Source organism: Coregonus lavaretus (assembly GCF_964263955.1).
Source record: "Coregonus lavaretus genome assembly, chromosome: 6".
NCBI lineage: Eukaryota > Metazoa > Chordata > Actinopteri > Salmoniformes > Salmonidae > Coregonus > Coregonus lavaretus.
In genome coordinates this window covers 50,951,539-50,970,270 of record NC_139993.1, presented here as the reverse complement: position 1 = coordinate 50,970,270, position 18,732 = coordinate 50,951,539, and the positions used below count along the sequence as shown (strand labels likewise).

The following is an 18,732-nucleotide window of genomic DNA, read 5'->3' as shown; positions in this document are numbered from 1 at the left end:
CTGATAATGGGCCTTTGTACGCCTATGTAGATCTTCCATTAAAAATCAGCCGTTTCCAGCTATAATAGCCATTTACAACATTAACAATGTCTACACTGTATTTCTGATCAATTTGATGTTCTTTTAATGGACAAAAAATATATATATATTTCGAAAACAAGGACATTTCTAAGTGACCCTATACTTTTGAACGGTAGTGTATATATTTGTCTCCTGAGTGGCGCAGTGGTCTAAGGCACTGCATCGCAGTGCTAACTGTGCCACTAGAGATCCTGGTTCGAATCCAGGCTCTGTCGCAGCCGGCCATGACCGGGAGACTCATGGGCGGCGCACAATTGGCCCAGCGTCGTCCAGGGTAGGGGAGGGAATGGCCGGCAGGGATGTAGCTCAGTTGATAGAGCATGGCATTTGCAATGCCAGGGTTGTGGGTTCGATTCCCACGGGGGGCCAGTATAAAAAAAAAAAAACATGTATTCACTAACTGTAAGTCGCTCTGGATAAGAGCGTCTGCTAAATGACTAAAATGTAAATGTAAAAATGATATTTAAAAATATATATATATATGGGGGATTGGAAATGATGCAGACAATTACATTGATGGAAACTACAATCTATCTGCAATATTAAAGCTGTACATAGCTGATAATATAACACTTGAAATGTCGATTTAAAAAAAAACATTTTTGAGTGCAATATTTAAGGTTACATTTGTATAGTTTTTTGTTGATGTTGTTTTGTGTATACTCACTTTTGTTTATTTCATTACTTTGGCAAAAAAAAATCCATGCCAATAAAGCCCCTTTGAAAGAGAAATAGAGAGCGAGAGAGAAAGAGAGAGATAGAAAGAGCAAGAGACAGGGAAAGAGAGAGAACAAGAGTCTCACCTGAAAGGCAAGCTCCATCAATACGATGCCCCCTGTTATCGCCCTCTGGAGGTGGTATGCGGTAGTGCCCGACCCTGTGCTCTGCGGAGAAATACAACATTACCTCAAGAGTTGATGATGAAGGGATGTGTGTGTGTGTGTGAGAGAGAGAGAGAGTGTTTGTCAGAGAGAGAGAGTATGTGTGTCAGACAGAGAGAGTTGGAGTAAATATATCCCTATGTGCCTTTCGCCAGAAAGAGTGTGTGTGTGAATATCCTCATCCCTTTCATCAACACTACTTACCTTAGGGCTGTCCTCGCTCCTGGTCTTGTTATAGGAGAAGGACTGCCTCTCTGACGACAATGAGCTGAACATGGCTGCCCGGGCCCTGGCGATGCTACAGGGAGAGAGGAGAGAGAGAGACAGGCAGGGTTAGGCAGGGATGGAGAGACCAACGTGAGAGAGAGAGAGAGTGTACTGTCTGTGTGTGTGTCTGTCCGTCCGTCCGTCCGTCCGCGTGTGTCTGCCCAGTGTCTACTGTAGTTATATCACATGCATGACCAGAGGGATGTGGCTATTGGGGGCTAGGAGGGGATCACAACACATCTGATGACTAATGGATGAATAGTGCTCACAGTTCTGCTCACAGTCACATAGAGGATCATGGGAGGGAAACTCAGAGAAAGAGGACATTTGCCCTGAGTTGTATTGTGTTTTCACTGTGTTTTTTTGGGGTGAGAGATCGGGTGAGTTAGATTTCCAATGTATTCATTAAACATGGTAAATAAACTTGAACTAGTATGGTGTAGAAAGATAGGTTACTAGTATAGTTTAGAGAGTTGAGGACCAATGGACTGTCAGTAAGACGTACCTGCTGCGGGGGACTGTGGCCGGACCTGGACCAGGATGAAGCCCATACTCTGGAGGTACTGAACATACTGCTGGAGGAAGGTGTTAGAGATGTCCTGCAGCCAGGGCTCCTCTCTCAGCCGGCTGGGCAGCATGTCAGCTGAGTCTGTGCTGTAGCTACGGTCCCTGCCAGACGCCGTGGAGTCACTGGAGCGATGAGGCTTCTGGAGAGGAGGGAGGGGAGAGGAGAGAGGAGAGCGGGAGTGGAGAGGTGAACTGGGGTGTTTCATCAGACTGTGACCACCTTTGTCTAAAGTTGCAAAATACCGAAACCTTTTCCAAAGTTCCCAGGTTTTTCAGAGGTTCTGGTTGAAAGACTGTTGGAAGATTGCTGATTGTTCCATCCTGATTACGGAAATTCTCCTACCAGGATTTCTCAAAAACTTGGGAAGTTTGGGATGGTTTCCATTTTGCAACTAAGGGCATCTTTCTAAGTAAGAGAGAAGTGAACAACCATATGAGGAGATGTTTGAGTTGTATTTATTTTAAATTTGATTTAACCTTTATTTAACTAGATAAGTCACTTAAGAACAAATTCTTATTTACAATGACGGCCTACCAAAAGGCCTCCTGCGGGGACGGGGGCTTGGATTAAAAATATAAATATAAGACAAAACACACATCACAACAAGAGAGACACCACAACACTACATAAAGAGAGACCTAAGACAACAACATAGCATGGCAGCAACACATGACAACACAGAATGGTAGCAACACCACATTACAACAACATGGTAGCAACACAACATGGCAGTAGCACAACATGGTAGAAGCACAAAACATGGTACAAACATTATTAGGCACAGACAACAGCACAAAGGCATGAAGGTAGAGACAACAATACATCACGCGAAGCAGCCACAACTGTCAGTAAGAGTGTCCATGATTGAGTCTTTGAATGAAGAGATGGAGATAAAACTGTCCATTTGAGTGTTTTTTTGCAGCTCGTTCCAGTCGCTAGCTGCAGTGAACTGAAAAGAGGAGCGACCCACGGATGTGTGTGCTTTGGGGACCTTTAACAGAATGTGACTGGCAGAATGGGTGTTGTATGTGGAGGATGAGGGCTGCAGTAGGTATCTCAGATAGGGGGGACTGAGGCCTACGAGGATTCTATAAATAAGCATCAACCAGTGGGTCTTGCGATGGGTATACAGAGATAACCAGTTCACAGAGGAGTATAGAGTGCAGTGATGTGTCCTATAAGGAGCATTGGTGGCAAATCTGATGGCCGAATGGTAAAGAACATCTAGCCGCTCGAGAGCGCCCTTACCTGCCGATCTATAAATTACGTCTCCGTAATCTAGCATGGGTAGGATGGTCATCTGAATCAGGGTTAGTTTGGCAGCTGGGGTGAAAGAGGAGCGATTACAATAGAGGAAACCAAGTCTAGATTTAACCTTAGCCTGTAGCTTGGATTTGTGCTGAGAGAAGGACATTGTACCGTCTAGCCATACTCCCAAGTACTTGTATGAGGTGACTACCTCAAGCTCTAAACCCTCAGACGTAGTATTCACACCATTGGGGAGAGGGGCATTCTTCTTACCAAACCACATGACCATTGTTTTGGAGGTGTTCAGAACAAGGTTAAGGGCAGAGAAAGCTTGTTCGACACTAAGAAAGCTTTGTTTAGTTAGGCCCCAAGGGAAAGCAGCCATGGTTTCTGTACCTTGACCTGTTGAGGTTGGACAATCTGCTCTTCCTGGATCTGCTTCCTGAACACGGGGTCAAAGAGCAGAGGGGTGACGCAATAGTGCACTAGTCTGGATGACTGCTTCAGAGTGTCCAAGTCCACCACCTGTGGAAAGTAAGGAAACATCTCTTTATTTATTTAATGGTCCTTGGAGCCGAATGAGAATTCTTCTAGTTAATGATACCAAAAGCCCCAGCATGTAAATACACACACAAACACCCACCCACCGTCACAACCACCGAGAATCAATGACCGGTTTCCTAATGACACAATCAAACCGTCTACTAAACACTATACAGACAGGGCATACTACAGAGTAATAGGACTGATTAAATGTTATGGCTCATCTCATCCGGTCTTTAATCTGTTGCTCTCTTATAAATCACTCTTATTGACACATCTATCATCTATCGTCCCTGTGCAGCCTGGAGATAGACAGGCAGACAGAGATGTAGATAGGACTGTGTGTGTTAGAGGAGGCAGTGGGAGACAGACAGAACACAACACTGTCTGCTGTGCTGATGTGACCTCCTCTCATACAGTGAGGGAAAAAAGTATTTGATCCCCTGCTGATTTTGTACAATTGCCCACTGACAAAGACATGATCAGTCTATAATTTTAATGGTAGGTTTATTTGAACAGTGAGAGACAGAATAACAACAACACAATCCAGAAAAACGCATGTCAAAAATGTTATAAATTGATTTGTATTTTAATGAGGGAAATAAGTATTTGACCCCTCTGCAAAACATGACTTAGTACTTGGTGGCAAAACCCTTGTTGGCAATCAGGTCAGACGTTTCTTGTAGTTGGCCACCAGGTTTGCACACATCTCAGGAGCGATTTTGTTCCACTCCTCTTTGCAGATCTTCTCCAAGTTATTAAGGTTTCGAGGCTGATGTTTGGCAACTCGAACCTTCAGCTCCCTCCACAGATTTTCTATGGGATTAAGGTCTGGAGACTGGCTAGGCCACTCCAGGACCTTAATGTGCTTCTTCTTGAGCCACTCCTTTGTTGCCTTGGCCGTGTGTTTTGCGTCATTGTCATGCTGGAATACCCATCCACGACCCTTTTTCAATGCCCTGGCTGAGGGAAGGAGGTTCTCACCCAAGATTTGACAGTACATGGCCCCGTCCATCGTCCCTTTGATGCGGTGAAGCTGTCCTGTCCCCTTAGCAGAAAAACACCCCCAAACCATAATGTTTCCACCTCCATGTTTGACGGTGGGGATGGTGTTCTTGGGGTCATAGGCAGCATTCCTTCTCCTCCAAACACGGCGAGTTGAGTTGATACCAAAGAGCTCCATTTTGGTCTCATCTGACCACAACACTTTCACCCAGTTCTCCTCTGAATCATTCAGATGTTCATTGGCAAACTTCAGACGGGCATGTATATGTGCTTTCTTGAGCAGGGGGACCTTGCGGGCGCTGCAGGATTTCAGTCCTTCACGGCGTAGTGTGTTACCAATTGTTTTCTTGGTGACTATGGTCCCAGCTGCCTTGAGATCATTGACCAGATCCTCCCGTGTAGTTCTGGGCTGATTCCTCACCGTTCTCATGATCATTGCAACTCCACGAGGTGAGATCTTGCATGGAGCCCCAGGCCGAGGGAGATTAACAGTTATTTTGTGTTTCTTCCATTTGCGAAATATCGCACCAACTGTTGTCACCTTCTCACCAAGCTGCTTGGCGACGGTCTTGTAGCCCATTCCAGCCTTGTGTAGGTCTACAATCTTGTCCCTGACATCCTTGGAGAGCTCTTTGGTCTTGGTCATGGTGGAGAGTTTGGAATCTGATTGATTGATTGCTTCTGTGGACAGGTGTCTTTTATACAAGTAACAATCTGAGATTAGGAGCACTCCCTTTAAGAGTGTTCTCCTAATCTCAGCTCTTTACCTGTATAAAAGACACCTGGGAGCCAGAAATCTTTCTGATTGAGAGGGGGTCAAATACTTATTTCCCTCATTAAAATGCAAATTAATTTATAACATTTTTGACATGCGTTTTTCTGGAATTTTTTGTTGTTATTCTGTCTCTCACTGTTCAAATAAACCTACCATTAAAATTATAGACTGATCATTTCTTTGTCAGTGGGCAAACGTACAAAATCAGCAGGGGATCAAATACTTTTTTCCCTCACTGTATCTAAGTCAGGGATTGAGTCAGGGATCAACGGCCATAATGCTTGGGAACCTGAGGGGCCAGTGAAGGGAGAGGGGTCCCCCACTGTGGAGGGGCCAAGTCAGGCAGCCAGACAGTCATCTGACTGACCAGTAATGGATGAGCCTGCTCTGGTGAGCGGTGACATAATGAGAGAGGGAGCAGGAGCACACAAATGGAACATAGACGATGTCATCATCCACCACTAGCTCATTAGACTGAGTCTGAGTGGGACTGACTGGTGTGTGAGTGACTTATGAGGCCTACTGGTGGTGTTTTCTTGACTGTCTATACCAGGGGTATTCAACACTTACACTACGAGGTCCGTAGCCTGCTGGTTTTCTGTTCTATCTGATAATGAATTGCATCCACCTGGTGTCCCCCTGATTAGAGAGCAATAATGAAAAAAAGCAGTGGAACTGGCTTCGAGGTCCAGAGTTGAGTTTGAGGGGTCTATACTGTAACTAGTGGTTATTTAGGGACGAAAGAGACTGTTGTTTTCATCAATCTTTCTTTTATGATGAAGGTAGCCATTGCATTTTTGTGAAATTAATGTAGTGTTTTAAAAACATCTACAGCTGCAGTGCCTCTGGTGAAACCACTGGTGGGCTTGTGTTTCTGAGTCCTAGGAATCCTACAATAATGTCAACTCTACAGTTCCACGATGCCTGCTGTAATTTAACTCTACAGTCCCATGATGCCTGCTGTAATATCAACTCTACAGTCCCATGATGCCTGTTGTAATATCAACTCTACAGTCCCATGATGCCTGCTGTAATATCAACTCTACAGTCCCATGATGCCTGCTGTAATATCAACTTAAAAGTTAACGTCTCTCCTTTAAAGCTCTTCAAATGCTCCTTGCCAGCTTGCAACCTTTGTGAATTAGTTGGAATATTTAAAATGGGGACTACTTAAAAATAATCTCCTATTTATTTCTCTGTGCCAAAGTCCCAGACTAGTACAACATGGCAAGAGTGAAATATACATCAATTAGCTACAGTGCATAAAACCCCCATATTCCTGACAGCATAGCAGCTCTTCGATACATCTCTTACCAATTTCACACAAGCACTTGCGCCCACATGCAAATGTGTGTAAATGTGTTTGAGATGGAGAGATGCCATTTTCTGAGATTTGAATGAGAGTCGCTGTGTGTGTACTCCGCCAGCATGTGTGAACTATGTATTTGCAAGATAGATAGCTCAGATGCTTAGTGTGTGTGTGTGTGTGTGTGTGTGTGTGTGTGTGTGTGTGTGTGTGTGTGTGTGTGTGTGTGTGTGTGTGTGTGTGTGTGTGTGTGTGTGTGTGTGTGTGTGTGTGTGTGTGTGCGCGTGTGTGTGTGTGTGTGTGTGTGTGTCCATAGGCGTTTGATGGGGGAGGGAAATGGCTAAATGGCTGTAGTACTCTGGTGTGTGTAAAATGGCTGTGGTACTTACTGAGATGGGCATGTTGGACTGCGCTGACCTCTGCTGCCAAGTCACAAACAGGTTCTCAATCTTCATCTGCTTCTCCATCTCTGTCAACATGGAGATTAAACCACACAAACACTCTTCAGTCACACAGCACAGCGGTGGGGAATGGGGATAAGTATGCATGCGTCAGAAATGGCACCCTATTCCCTATAGGGCACTACACATAGGGATCTGGTCAAATGTAGTGCACTATAAAGGGAATAGGGTACCATTTAGGACACCTAGTGTACCCAGGGCCATGTAGCACGTGTAACCATCCCTCAAAGCTCAGAGCCAGCAGCTAACAGCTATCAGCCAGGCCGTGAGCCTCCTGCCTGGATCTGCATGGCACTGTCTGTCTCTGTTAGAGCCAAGGACTGACTACCCACATCTCCTCAATCAGTATAGCTGGCTACTTCATCTCGGTTACTGCCTGCCTGGCTGCGGATGGACTGCTGTGGCTCACCTTGTATCAAATGAACATAGCTAGTGCATCCTGTGCTTTAAGCACCCTCCTTAAACCTTTAACAACACATTGACATTGGGTGTTAGAAAAACATTAACCTTAATTCACAAATAAGGTTTCATTAATGAAACATACAAGACAACCATTACAAAGAAATCAATTTACTACATGATAATGTACATTATAATTTATTAGACAGTACAGTATGTACTATTCAGAGCGGTAGGTGGGTATGGAGTGGAGTGGACCATATCTGACCTCATATACAGTACCAGTCAAAAGTTTGGACTTTTTCTTTATTTTTACTATTTTCTACATTGTAGAATAAGAGTGAAGACATCAAAACTATGAAATAACACATATGGAATCATGTAGTAACCAAAAAAGTGTTTAAAAAATCCAAATGTATTTTATATTGGAGATTCTTCAAATACCACCCTACACTCTTGGCATTCTCTCAACCAGCTTCACCTGGAATGCTTTTCCAACACTCTTGAAGGAGTTTGCACATATGCTGAGCACTTGTTGGCTGCTTTTCCTTCACTCTATGGTCCGACTCATCCCAAACCATCTCAATTGGATTGAGGTCGGGGGATTGTGGAGGGCAGGTAATCTGATGCAGCACTCCATCACTCTCCTTCTTGGTCAAATAGCCCTTACATAGCCTGGAGGTGTGTTGGGTCATTGTCCTGTTGAAAAACAAATGATAGTCCCACTAAGCCCAAACCAGATGGTATGGCGTATCGCTGCAGAATGCTGTGGTAGCCATGCTGGTAAAGTGTGCCTTGAATTCTAAATAAACCTCCTCCTCCATGCTTTACGGTGGAAACTGCACATGCGGAGATCATCCGTTCACCCACACCGCGTCTCACAAAGCCACGGCGGTTGGAACCAAAAATCTCCAATTTGGACTCCAGACCAAAGGACAAATTTCCACCGGCCTAATGTCCATTGCTCGTGTTTCTTGGCCCAAGCAAGTCTCTTCTTCTTATTGGTGTCCTTTAGTAGTGGTTTCTTTGCAGCAATTTGACCATGAAGGCCTGATTCACACAGTATCCTCTGAACAGTTGATGTTGAGATGTGTCTGTAACTTGAACTCTGTGAAGCATTTATTTGGGCTGCAATTTCTGAGGCTGGTAACTCTAATGAACTTATCCTCTGCAGCAGAGGTAACTCTGGGTTTTCCATTCCTGTGGCGGTCCTCATGAGAGCCAGTGTCATCATAGCACTTGATGGTTTTTGCGATTGCACTTGAAGAAACTTTCAAAGTTCTTGAAATTTTCCGGATTGACTGACCTTCATGTCTTAAAGTAATGATGGACTGTTGTTTTTCTTTGCTTATTTGAGCTGTTCTTGCCATAATATGGACTTGGTCTTTTACCAAATAGGGCTATCTTCTGTATACCCCGTTACCTTGTCACAACACAATTGGCTCAAATGCATTAAGAAGGAAAGAAATTCCACAAATTAACTTTTAAGAAGGCACACCTGTTAAATGAATTACATTCCAGGTGACTACCTCATGAAGCTGGTTGAGAGAATGCCAAGAGTGTGCAAACCTGCCATCAAGGCAAAGGGTGGCTATTTGAAGAATCTCAAATATAAAATATATTAAAATTTGTTTAACACTTTGTTGGTTACTACATGATTCCATATGTGCTATTTCATAGATTTGATGTCTTCACTATTATTCTACAATCTAAAAAATAGTAAAAATAAAGAAAAACCCTTGAATGAGTAGGTGTGTCCAAACTTTTGACTGGTAGTGTACATCATTAGTGTTCATATACAGGGACTATATCTGACCTCTGCGTTCTGAAGCCTTGACCTCTTGTAGCTGGGTCCCATGCCGAGCCACCACGTCAGCCCCGTCCTGAGCACTGGCCAGGGGGAGGCCCGTCCCCAAGTCCCTGAGGGCCTCGTCAAAGGGCACCAGCTCCGAGTGGAAGTGGAGTGGGGCCAGGGAGCGGACGGCGCTAAACAGCTTGCCCTGGTCCTTGCTAGGCACCGGGCTCCTCAGCAGGGCATCCGCCTCCATGGTCGGGTTCAGGAACGGGTTGGGCTCCTGCTGGGAGAGAGAGTGAGGAAGTAGATTTACATTTACATTTAAGTCATTTAGCAGACGCTCTTATCCAGAGCGATTTACAAATTGGTGCATTCAACTTAGGATAGCCAGTGGGACAACCACATCTTGATCACAGTAAGTACACTTCTTCAAACAAGCAGTTGTGAGCAAAGTCAGTGCAATCGGGGACAACTACATCTCGATGAGAGGGAGATGTAAAGAGAAGCAGAGAGAAAGGAGCAAGAGAGACAGAGGGGGAGAGAGAGGGAGAGATACTGTAGATGGAGAGAGATGGTGAGAGGGAGAGAGAGAGAGAGAGAGATACTGTAGATGAAGAGAGATGGAGAGAGGGAGAGATACTGTAGATGGAGAGAGGGCGAGATACTGTAGATGGAGAGAGGGCGAGATACTGTAGATGGAGAGAGGGAGAGATACTGTAGATGGAGAGAGGGAGAGATACTGTAGATGGAGAGAGGGAGAGATACTGTAGATGGAGAGAGGGAGAGATACTGTAGATGGAGAGAGGGAGAGAAGAAAAGGAGAAGACGACTAGAGGGTGCCAGAGAGATGGAGGGAGAGGCAGAGAGATGGAGGGAGAGGCAGAGAGATGGAGGGAGAGGCAGAGAGATGGAGGGAGAGGCAGAGAGATGGAGGGAGAGGCAGAGAGGAATTGATAGAAAGAAGGAGGAGATTAGAGAGGGAGCGATAGAGATGGAGAGATGAGAAAGAGGGAGAGCAAGAAAGAAGAAAATGAGAGGCGAAATGAAAGAGATGGAGTGAGTGAGGGAGGCGGAGAAGCTGTGAGGTTTTCTACAAGTTACTGAACAAGTAACTTTCTGGTGAACATACCATGAACATTATTTTTGTATTAAACACACACAATGAGCCAAAGCCATTGGGTTTCAAACTCATATCTGACAAATCCGAATTCCAACTCCATATTCCTCTGTGTAATAAATTAACTAATCAGAAGACAAGTTGTACATACATATTAGATAAACCTAAAGGTAGAACAACACACCATAAACCCATATTTTTATAAACTACAGTATCTGTTTATCAACATCAAATGTACAGACCAACTCTGGTAGGGCTGAAACCATGATCTACTTTAAAAGCCTTATAAAACTGGACTGAGCCCTTGACTCAAACTGTAGCAGGGATTATACTTAACCCAAAGGAGTGGTGACGCTTTGGTGATGGTGCATGGACTCATGGACAGCATGTCCTGATTTACACTGCACAGCTAATATGCTCTCATCCCCATGCCCCCCCCCCCTCTACTAAAGGGAACTTTTGGGCAAGTTAGCTCAAGAGAGCAGCTTAATGGCTGCTGGGCAGGACCGGGGCAATGGCCTAGGAGGAAGAAGAGGGCCCGGCCCAGATGCCCCAGTGTGGCAAAGCCATAGAATTAGAAATTAGAATAATAATTTAATAGGATCTCTATGGGCAGAGCCCTCTGTCCAGTGTCTGTCTCGTGCCCAGGGGGTGAGGGGGGTTGAACTGGGCACTGGTGCCCACTGTGCTCCTCATCAGGACAGTGACAGATGACGGTCTGCGCGGGCAAATTTTCCACCGCTCTGACTCTGCCTTCTGTCCTCATTCATTAGTGGAGAGGCGATTAAGAGTGAGGGCATCGAGAGGGAAATAGAGAAAAAGTTTGGGACATTTCCTTTCTTTTCATTTTAGTTGACTTTTTTACACTGTAATTGGTTGTCTTGCACTTATTTACTGACAAAATGTTGGAAGGATGTTTCTCCCATATATCACAGTTATGACCTCAAAAACACTGTTGTTAAACAAAAATGCAATATGTGTATCCTCTTATGTTCCCAGGGAAAAGTAACGTGGCAGAGAACAGTGCCTATTCTTTTAGAAAAATCATCTAAAAGCCCTAAAAATACCTCTCTCCTATCTTTCGTCTCTTGTATTCAGGCAGACTGCTCAGAAATTATAGGCATTCTTTGTTTTTGACCCTAGAGCTACGGAACTAAAAACACGGGCCGTGAAGTCAGAGAGCTGAGTGATTCTCTCCGCTCCTCAACTGTGTCCCAAATGACACCCCATTCCCTATGGGTCCGGGTCAAAAGCAGTGCACTACATAGGGGAATAGGGTGCTATTTGGGAAACAGTCATTCTCTCCACTCCTCTCCTGGAGCTTATCAAAATGATTCAGAGATACAAGGCTGACGGGGATGTTTGCTGAAAAGGTGAAAAAGTGGAATAGAAGATGGAATGAAGGCCTCGGTGCTCACATGTCATACCTTGGAAGGAAGGGAGGGAGGGAGGGAGGGAGGGAGATGATCAGAGAGAGGGGGGAAACTAGGTCATGGTGATGTTCTGTATTAAAGACCAAGGGGAATCTACTCAGTACAATTAACATCCCAAATGGAACCTTATTCCCTATTTAGTGCACTACTTTTAACCAGGGATCAAAGGCTCTGGTCAAAAGTAGTGCACTATGAATATTAAAACAGTGCAAATGGATTCAGGAAGATCAGATGCATACGTCTTGGAGATTCCAAGTATATGATATTGTACATATTGTAACTGTAGTTCCACATTTAGCTTAACACTGCAGCTCCTTGCAATGCAATTCCAATGAGGGCTGAAAGAACTGAATGTAAAGTACAAAGAAAAGAAGTGACAAACTATTGATAGCAGAGGTTTTAAACTACTGCTGTTTAAAACTCAGAGAGAAACAGAGATGAAGGAGGGGATTTAGTGACAAGACACCCTGCCTCCCAAGTTTAGCTATGAGGAGAAGCGACAAAGCAGAGGAGAGTGAGAAGGGGACATAAAAGAAAAGCAATGAGCAGGTACAGTACATGCTAGTGTGGAAGGAATCCCCGTCCCACCATCAGGAGCTGACAGCTGTGTGTAACCTGCCTCGGGAGTGGCCTGGGCTATACCTGCTGTACCACCAGATGCTCCACTAACACTAATGCCGTATTTCCATGGAGACTTACCTCGACACCAGTGTGTTGCCAGTGTTTTATGTTAACCTAAACTCTGGTAATTGTGTTACCATTAGGCGTGTGACACTAAGAACTTCGGGAGAGCAGAATCAACAACGCCAAGACAGTTGCTTTGTGAAAAGGTGTTAAAGTTCACAGTTGGCCATTGTTATGTAAATGCAAGCTGAAATGTACCAGTGGCCTGGCTTTGGCCCCAGGTGAAAGCAGGTCCTCCGGAGCCATGGCCCAGTGAGACAAGGGTGCTGGCCCGCGTAGATGGAAAGAGTCTGAGCATTTTGGTTAAAACACTGGGGTAAATCCTGCATGATGCACCATAACTAACAGACTGATTCCCCTTGACTGACCTAACCTTTATAAGCCACCAGGACAATGGTCCCAATCCTAACATTGTACCATCCATAGATTGTGTGTGGCATAACTTTAATATAATGTATACTTATAGGCCACAGTTATGGTGCATCAAAGGGTGTTAGACTGTGATGAATTAAAGCAGATGGCTGTGCCGTGCGTGAGATTGAGCGTTTACCTTATCAGGTCTTCGTGGGCAGGTGTGTCTGATTTAAGTGATAGTCTTGGTGTGTGTGTATGAGTGTTAGACTGTGGTTACAATCTAACACTCATTCAAGTATGATTGTTGTGTGTGAGATTGACAGTGGATTGTAAGGTGATGTCAGAACCACTTCAAATTTCTGGTACATTTAATTGTACTTGGTGAGTAAAGGTGATTCTGATCACGAGAGTGAGAAAAGTTGACCTGTTTGAGGTCTTCGTGGGCCGGTGTGTCAGAGAAGCAGCAGTGGTGGAAGAGACCCATCTTCTGGTTGAGGAGACAGTGGAGAACGTGGGCCCTGGCGTTCTGCCACTGGACCAGCCTCACCAGCCCACGATTCAGAGAGGCTCCTAGGTCCATTGACCAGTTATAGGTGTACAGGGTCACCTGGAGAAGGCGAGAGAGAGATCAACCCACCCCATACAGCCTTTGAGTGAAAATGGAGCAACATCCCGATAAATTGTGCCATCTCTTGTTATAGGCAACTCCCACGAACACACCAGGAACACACACACACCAGGAAGAATAGCTGCTGCTTCGGCAAAAGCTAATGGGGATCCGAATAAAATAAAAAATTATAATAACAAAAATTATAATAATTATAATAATAACACACTTCCCCCACACGCCTCTTCTCCTCACCTTCTTCTTCAGGATGTGTATTAGGAGAATCCTCTGCCTTGGGGCCACGCCCCTCCAGGACTGCCCTGGGCTGAACCAATCAGACTGATCCAAGGCCTCGAAGCGCTGGAAGCCTTTATGAGCTGATTGGACATACAGGGAGGGAAGACAGTGAGAGTGGGCCACAAGGGGGAACGCAGACCAGGGTTGGGGTCAATTCCATTTCAATTCAGGAAATCAACCAACATTTAATTTCCAAATGTTCTTCATCGAAAAGCAATGAGGACAATTGGAATTGGAATTTCCATTTAACTTCTTAATTTAAATATAATTGACCATAACCAACCCTGGAGCATACAGACAGTGGACAGGAGAGACCTGAGCGGAGCCAAACCCTGTCTCTAAGATAAGACAGGCTGAGAATCAATTTAACAAGGGGACCTTAATGCCTTGCATCAGAATATTTCATATCTTATTTACCATAGAGTATATGACTAAACGGATAGTCAGCTACCCTATGGTGGGAAAGTGAATTTTAAATATGAAGCTATTAAAATTCAAATCATAAACGGTTCTCATTACATCCTAGCAGACAGAGGCTATGGGCTGTGGTCAAAAGTAGTGTACTAGGTAAGGAATAGGGTGCCATTTAGGACATAGTCAGCAAAATATCTCATTAAGGTTTTCTAAGCCTCCAGGGCTAGTTGCATAAAATTATTCACCGAGCCACCCTGAGAGGCGTGCATGGGGCTAGTCTGCTACTGCTTTTAGAGCAGGAGAAGAAGAAAACCTTTCATTTTCTAAGAAATAGACTTAGTGTCGCAGAAAAAATTACTTTTCCAGACAGCCAGAGAGTTAAGCTTTAAGATAAAATGCAGCCATTTATGAAAGCAGAAATTGTGAGATTTGATTTGATATTTGGAATTTAAATATGAAGTCAGTTTGAGGGAGAAGAGACAGAGGAAACTGTGAACTCTTCATATTCACAGGTATAAGGTCATCCGTATTAAGCAACATGATATGATGCACAGCTCACACCATGTATACAGCTAAGCATTGAGTACAAAGCTTTACATTCCAAAAATGACCTACAGTGTCTTCAGAAAGTATTCATACCCCTTGACTTATTCCACATTTTGTTGTGTTACAGCCTGAATTCAAAATGGATGAAATAGATTATTTTTCTCACCCATCTACACACAATGCCAAATTATGACAAAGTGAAAACATGTTTTTATAAATTTTTGCTAATTTATTGAAAATGAAATACAGAACTCTCATTTAAATAAGTATTCACACCCCTGAGTCAATACTTTGTAGAATCACCTTTGGCGGTGATTACAGCTTTGAGTCGTCTTGGGTATGTCTGTATCGGATTTGCACATCTGGATTTGGGGATTCACTCCCATTCTTCCCTGTAGATTTTCTCAAGCTCTGTTAAGTTAGATGGGGAACAGCAATGTTCAAGTCTTTCCACAGTTTTTCAATGGGATTTAAGTCTGGGCTTTGGTTGGGTCACTCAAGGACTTGGGTGATGAGTTGTGCCTGATTTTCTGTCTCATCAGACCACAGAATATTTTGCCTTATGCTCTCAGAGTCTTTCACGTGCCTTTTTGCAACACCAGGCGTCCTGTCATGTGCCTTTTATTCTGGAGTGGCTTCCGTCTGGCCACTCTCCCATACAGCCCAGATTGGTGAAGTGCTGTAGAGACTGTTGTCCTTCTGGCAGGTTCTCACAACTCAGCCAAGGAACTCTGTAGTTCTGTCAGAGTGGTCATTGGGTTCTTGGTCACCTCCCTGACCAAGCTCCTTCTTGCCCGGTTGCTCAGCTTGGTCGGACGGCCAGCTCTAGGCAGTCTGGGTAGTTCCATATTTTTTCAATTTCCCAATGATGGAGACCACTGTGCTCTTAGAAACTTTCAACACTCTAGACATTTTTTTATACCCTTTCTCAGATTAATTATTTCTCAATTATTACTGTATCTCTGAGATCTACGGACAGTTCCTTGGACTTTATGGTATAGTTTCTGCTCTGACATGCACTGTCAACTGTGGGACCTTACATAGACAGGTGTGTTTCTTTCTAAATCATGTTCAAACAATTGAATTGGCCACAGGCAGACTTCAATCAAGTTGTAGTGACATCAAGGATTATCAAAAGGAAATTGGATGCACCTGAGCTCAAGTTGTAGTGTAATAGCAAAGGGGTGTGAATACTTATGTAAATTAGATCATTCTGAATTTCATTTTCAATCAATTTGAAAAAAATCTAAAAACATGTTTTCACTTTGTCATTATGGGTTATTGTGTGTAGATGGGTGAGATTTTTTATTTATTGAATCAATTTAGAATTCCGGCTGTAACACAACAAAATGTGGAATAAGTCAAGGGGTATGAATACTTTCTGATTCAGAGATTCCGTTTTTTCACCATTATGTTTTGGGCAAATTCTATGAGGCTCAACAGGTAAATAATCTCAATGAAACCAGAATAGCCCAGAGCTAGTGTTGCTTGGTTGGGGCTGGCTGCGGGTAAACTTACAGTAGAAGTCGGAAGTTTACATACACTTCGGTTGGAGTCATTAAAACTCGTTTTTCAACCACTCCACACATTTCTTGTTAACAAACTATGGTTTTGGCAAGTTGGTTAGAACATCTACTTTGTGCATGACACAAGTAATTTTTCCTACAATTGTTTACGGACAGATTGTTTCACTTAGAATTCACTGTATCACAATTCCAGTGGGTCAGAAGTTTACATACACTAAGTTGACTGTGCCTTTAAACAGCTTGGAAAATTCCAGAAAATGATGTCATGGCTTTAGAAGCTTCTGATAAGCTAATTGACATCATTTGAGTCAATTGGAGGTGTACCTGTGGATGTATTTCAAGGCCTACCTTCAAACTCAGTGCCTCTTTGCTTGACATCATGGGAAAATCAAAATAAATCAGAAAAAAAAAATGCTCCTTTTTTTTGTAGACCTCCACAAGTCTGGTTCATCCTTGGTAGCATTTTCCAAACGCCTGAAGGTACCACGTTCATCTGTACAAACAATAGTACGCAAGTATAAACATCATGGGACCACGCAGCCGTCATACCGCTCAGGAAGGAGACGCGTTCTGTCTCCTAGAGATTAACGTACTTTGGTGCGAAAAGTACAAATCAATCCTAGAACAACAGCAAAGGACCTTGTGAAGATGCTGAAGGAAACAGGTACAAAAGTATCTATATCCACAGTAAAACGTGTCCTATATCGACATAACCTGAAAGGCCGCTCAGCAAGGAAGAAGCCACTGCTCCAAAACCGCCATAAAAAAGTCAGACTACGGTTGGCAACTGCACATGGGGACAAAGATCGTACTTTTTGGAGAAATGTCCTCTGGTCTGATGAAACAAAAATAGAACTGTTTGGCCATAATGACCATCTTTATGTTTGGAGGAAAAAGGGGGTTGCTTGCAAGCCGAAGAACACCATCCCAACCGTGAAGCACAGGGGTGGCAGCATCATGCTGTGGGGGTGCTTTGCTGCAGGAGGGACTGGTGCACTTCACAAAATAGATGGCATCATGAGGAAGGAAATGTATGTGGATATATTGAAGCAACATCTCAAGACATCAGTCAGGAAGTTAAACCTTGGTCGCAAATGGGTCTTCCAAATGGACAATAACCCCAAGCATACTTCCAAAGTTGTGGCAAAATGGCTTAAGGACAACAAAGTCATGGTATTGGAGTGGCCATCACAAATCCCTGACCTCAAGCCTATAGAACATTTGTGGGCAGAACTGAAAAAGTGTGTGCGAGCAAGGAGGCCTACAAACCTGACTCAGTTACACCAGCTCTGTCAAGAGGAATGGGCCAAAATTCACCCAACCTATTGTGGGAAGCTTGTGGAAGTCTACCCGAAACGTTTGACCCAAGTTAAACAATTTAAAGGCAATGCTACCAAATACTAATTGAGTGTATGTAAACTTCTGACCTACTGGGAATGTGATGAAATAAATAAAAGCTGAAATAAATAATTCTCTCTACTATTATTCTGACATTTCACATTCTTAAAATAAAGTGGTGATCCTAACTGACCTAAGACAGGGAATTTTTACTAGGATTAAATGTCAGGAATTGTGAAAAACTGAGTTTAAATGTATTTGGCTAAGGTGCATGTAAACTTCCGACTTCAACTGTACGTGTGAACCTACTATGAGGAGGGGGGCAGAGTCAGACTTACGTGTGAACCTACTAAGCACAGGGGTGTTCTCATCATCTGAACAGTCTTCTGTGGGCAAATAGAGATGAGCACAAACAAACAGCATGGCACTGGCAGGATGCAGGCACTGACAGGATGCAGGCACTGACAGGATGCAGGCACTGGCAGGATGCAGGCACTGGCAGGATGCAGGCACTGGCAGGATGCAGGCACTGACAGGATGCAGGCACTGGCAGGATGCAGGCACTGGCAGGATGCAGGCACTGGCAGGATGCAGGCACTGACAGGATGCAGGCACTGACAACAGACAGCTCTATAGGTGCTAGCTACACAGACACACTAAGCTAAAGCTACAGACACAAAGAAGCTTTCAAAATAAAGAAATGTTAGACAGTTAAAAGTTTGAAATGGGTTGCTTTGATTGTCAGAGTGACAGAGAGAGAAAACCCAAGTGCAGAACAGTAGCAGAGAAAGCATGTCATGTCACACTAAGCTTAGAAACAATGCTGCCTGTGTGTATATAATGTACTTCTACCCTCATCTACAGTTAATAATTAGCAATAGTTATTAGAAACATGCCATTGAAATGCATGCGGTTTCTGAAGTGTAAAGAAATTAGTTGATGAGACGAGTAATTTGGAAATGGCTAGAAATGTTCCAGGTTGGGTTAGAATAGAGTATTTGGGTTTGTGCCCAGTTCTGCTATGGTCTGCATGTTAGCTGTTAGCATCATAATAATATCTCTCTATTATACTGATGTATTATTACTT

At 43.8% G+C, this 18,732-nt stretch overlaps 1 protein-coding gene across 1 annotated transcript in view; it reads right to left on the bottom strand.

Annotated features, from left to right (window-relative positions):
- The window catches only part of LOC311130499 (KICSTOR complex protein SZT2-like), a gene marked incomplete at its 5' end in the record, with an annotated part of 120,567 nt that overhangs the window by 22,776 nt on the left and 79,059 nt on the right, over nt 1-18,732 (bottom strand). Inside the window, 9 exon segments of the mRNA XM_084163254.1 lie at nt 885-965; nt 1,167-1,260; nt 1,731-1,936; nt 3,442-3,570; nt 7,064-7,143; nt 9,351-9,609; nt 13,342-13,524; nt 13,780-13,901; nt 17,984-18,031. Coding sequence (XP_084019380.1) covers nt 885-965; nt 1,167-1,260; nt 1,731-1,936; nt 3,442-3,570; nt 7,064-7,143; nt 9,351-9,609; nt 13,342-13,524; nt 13,780-13,901; nt 17,984-18,031 — 1,202 coding nt within the window.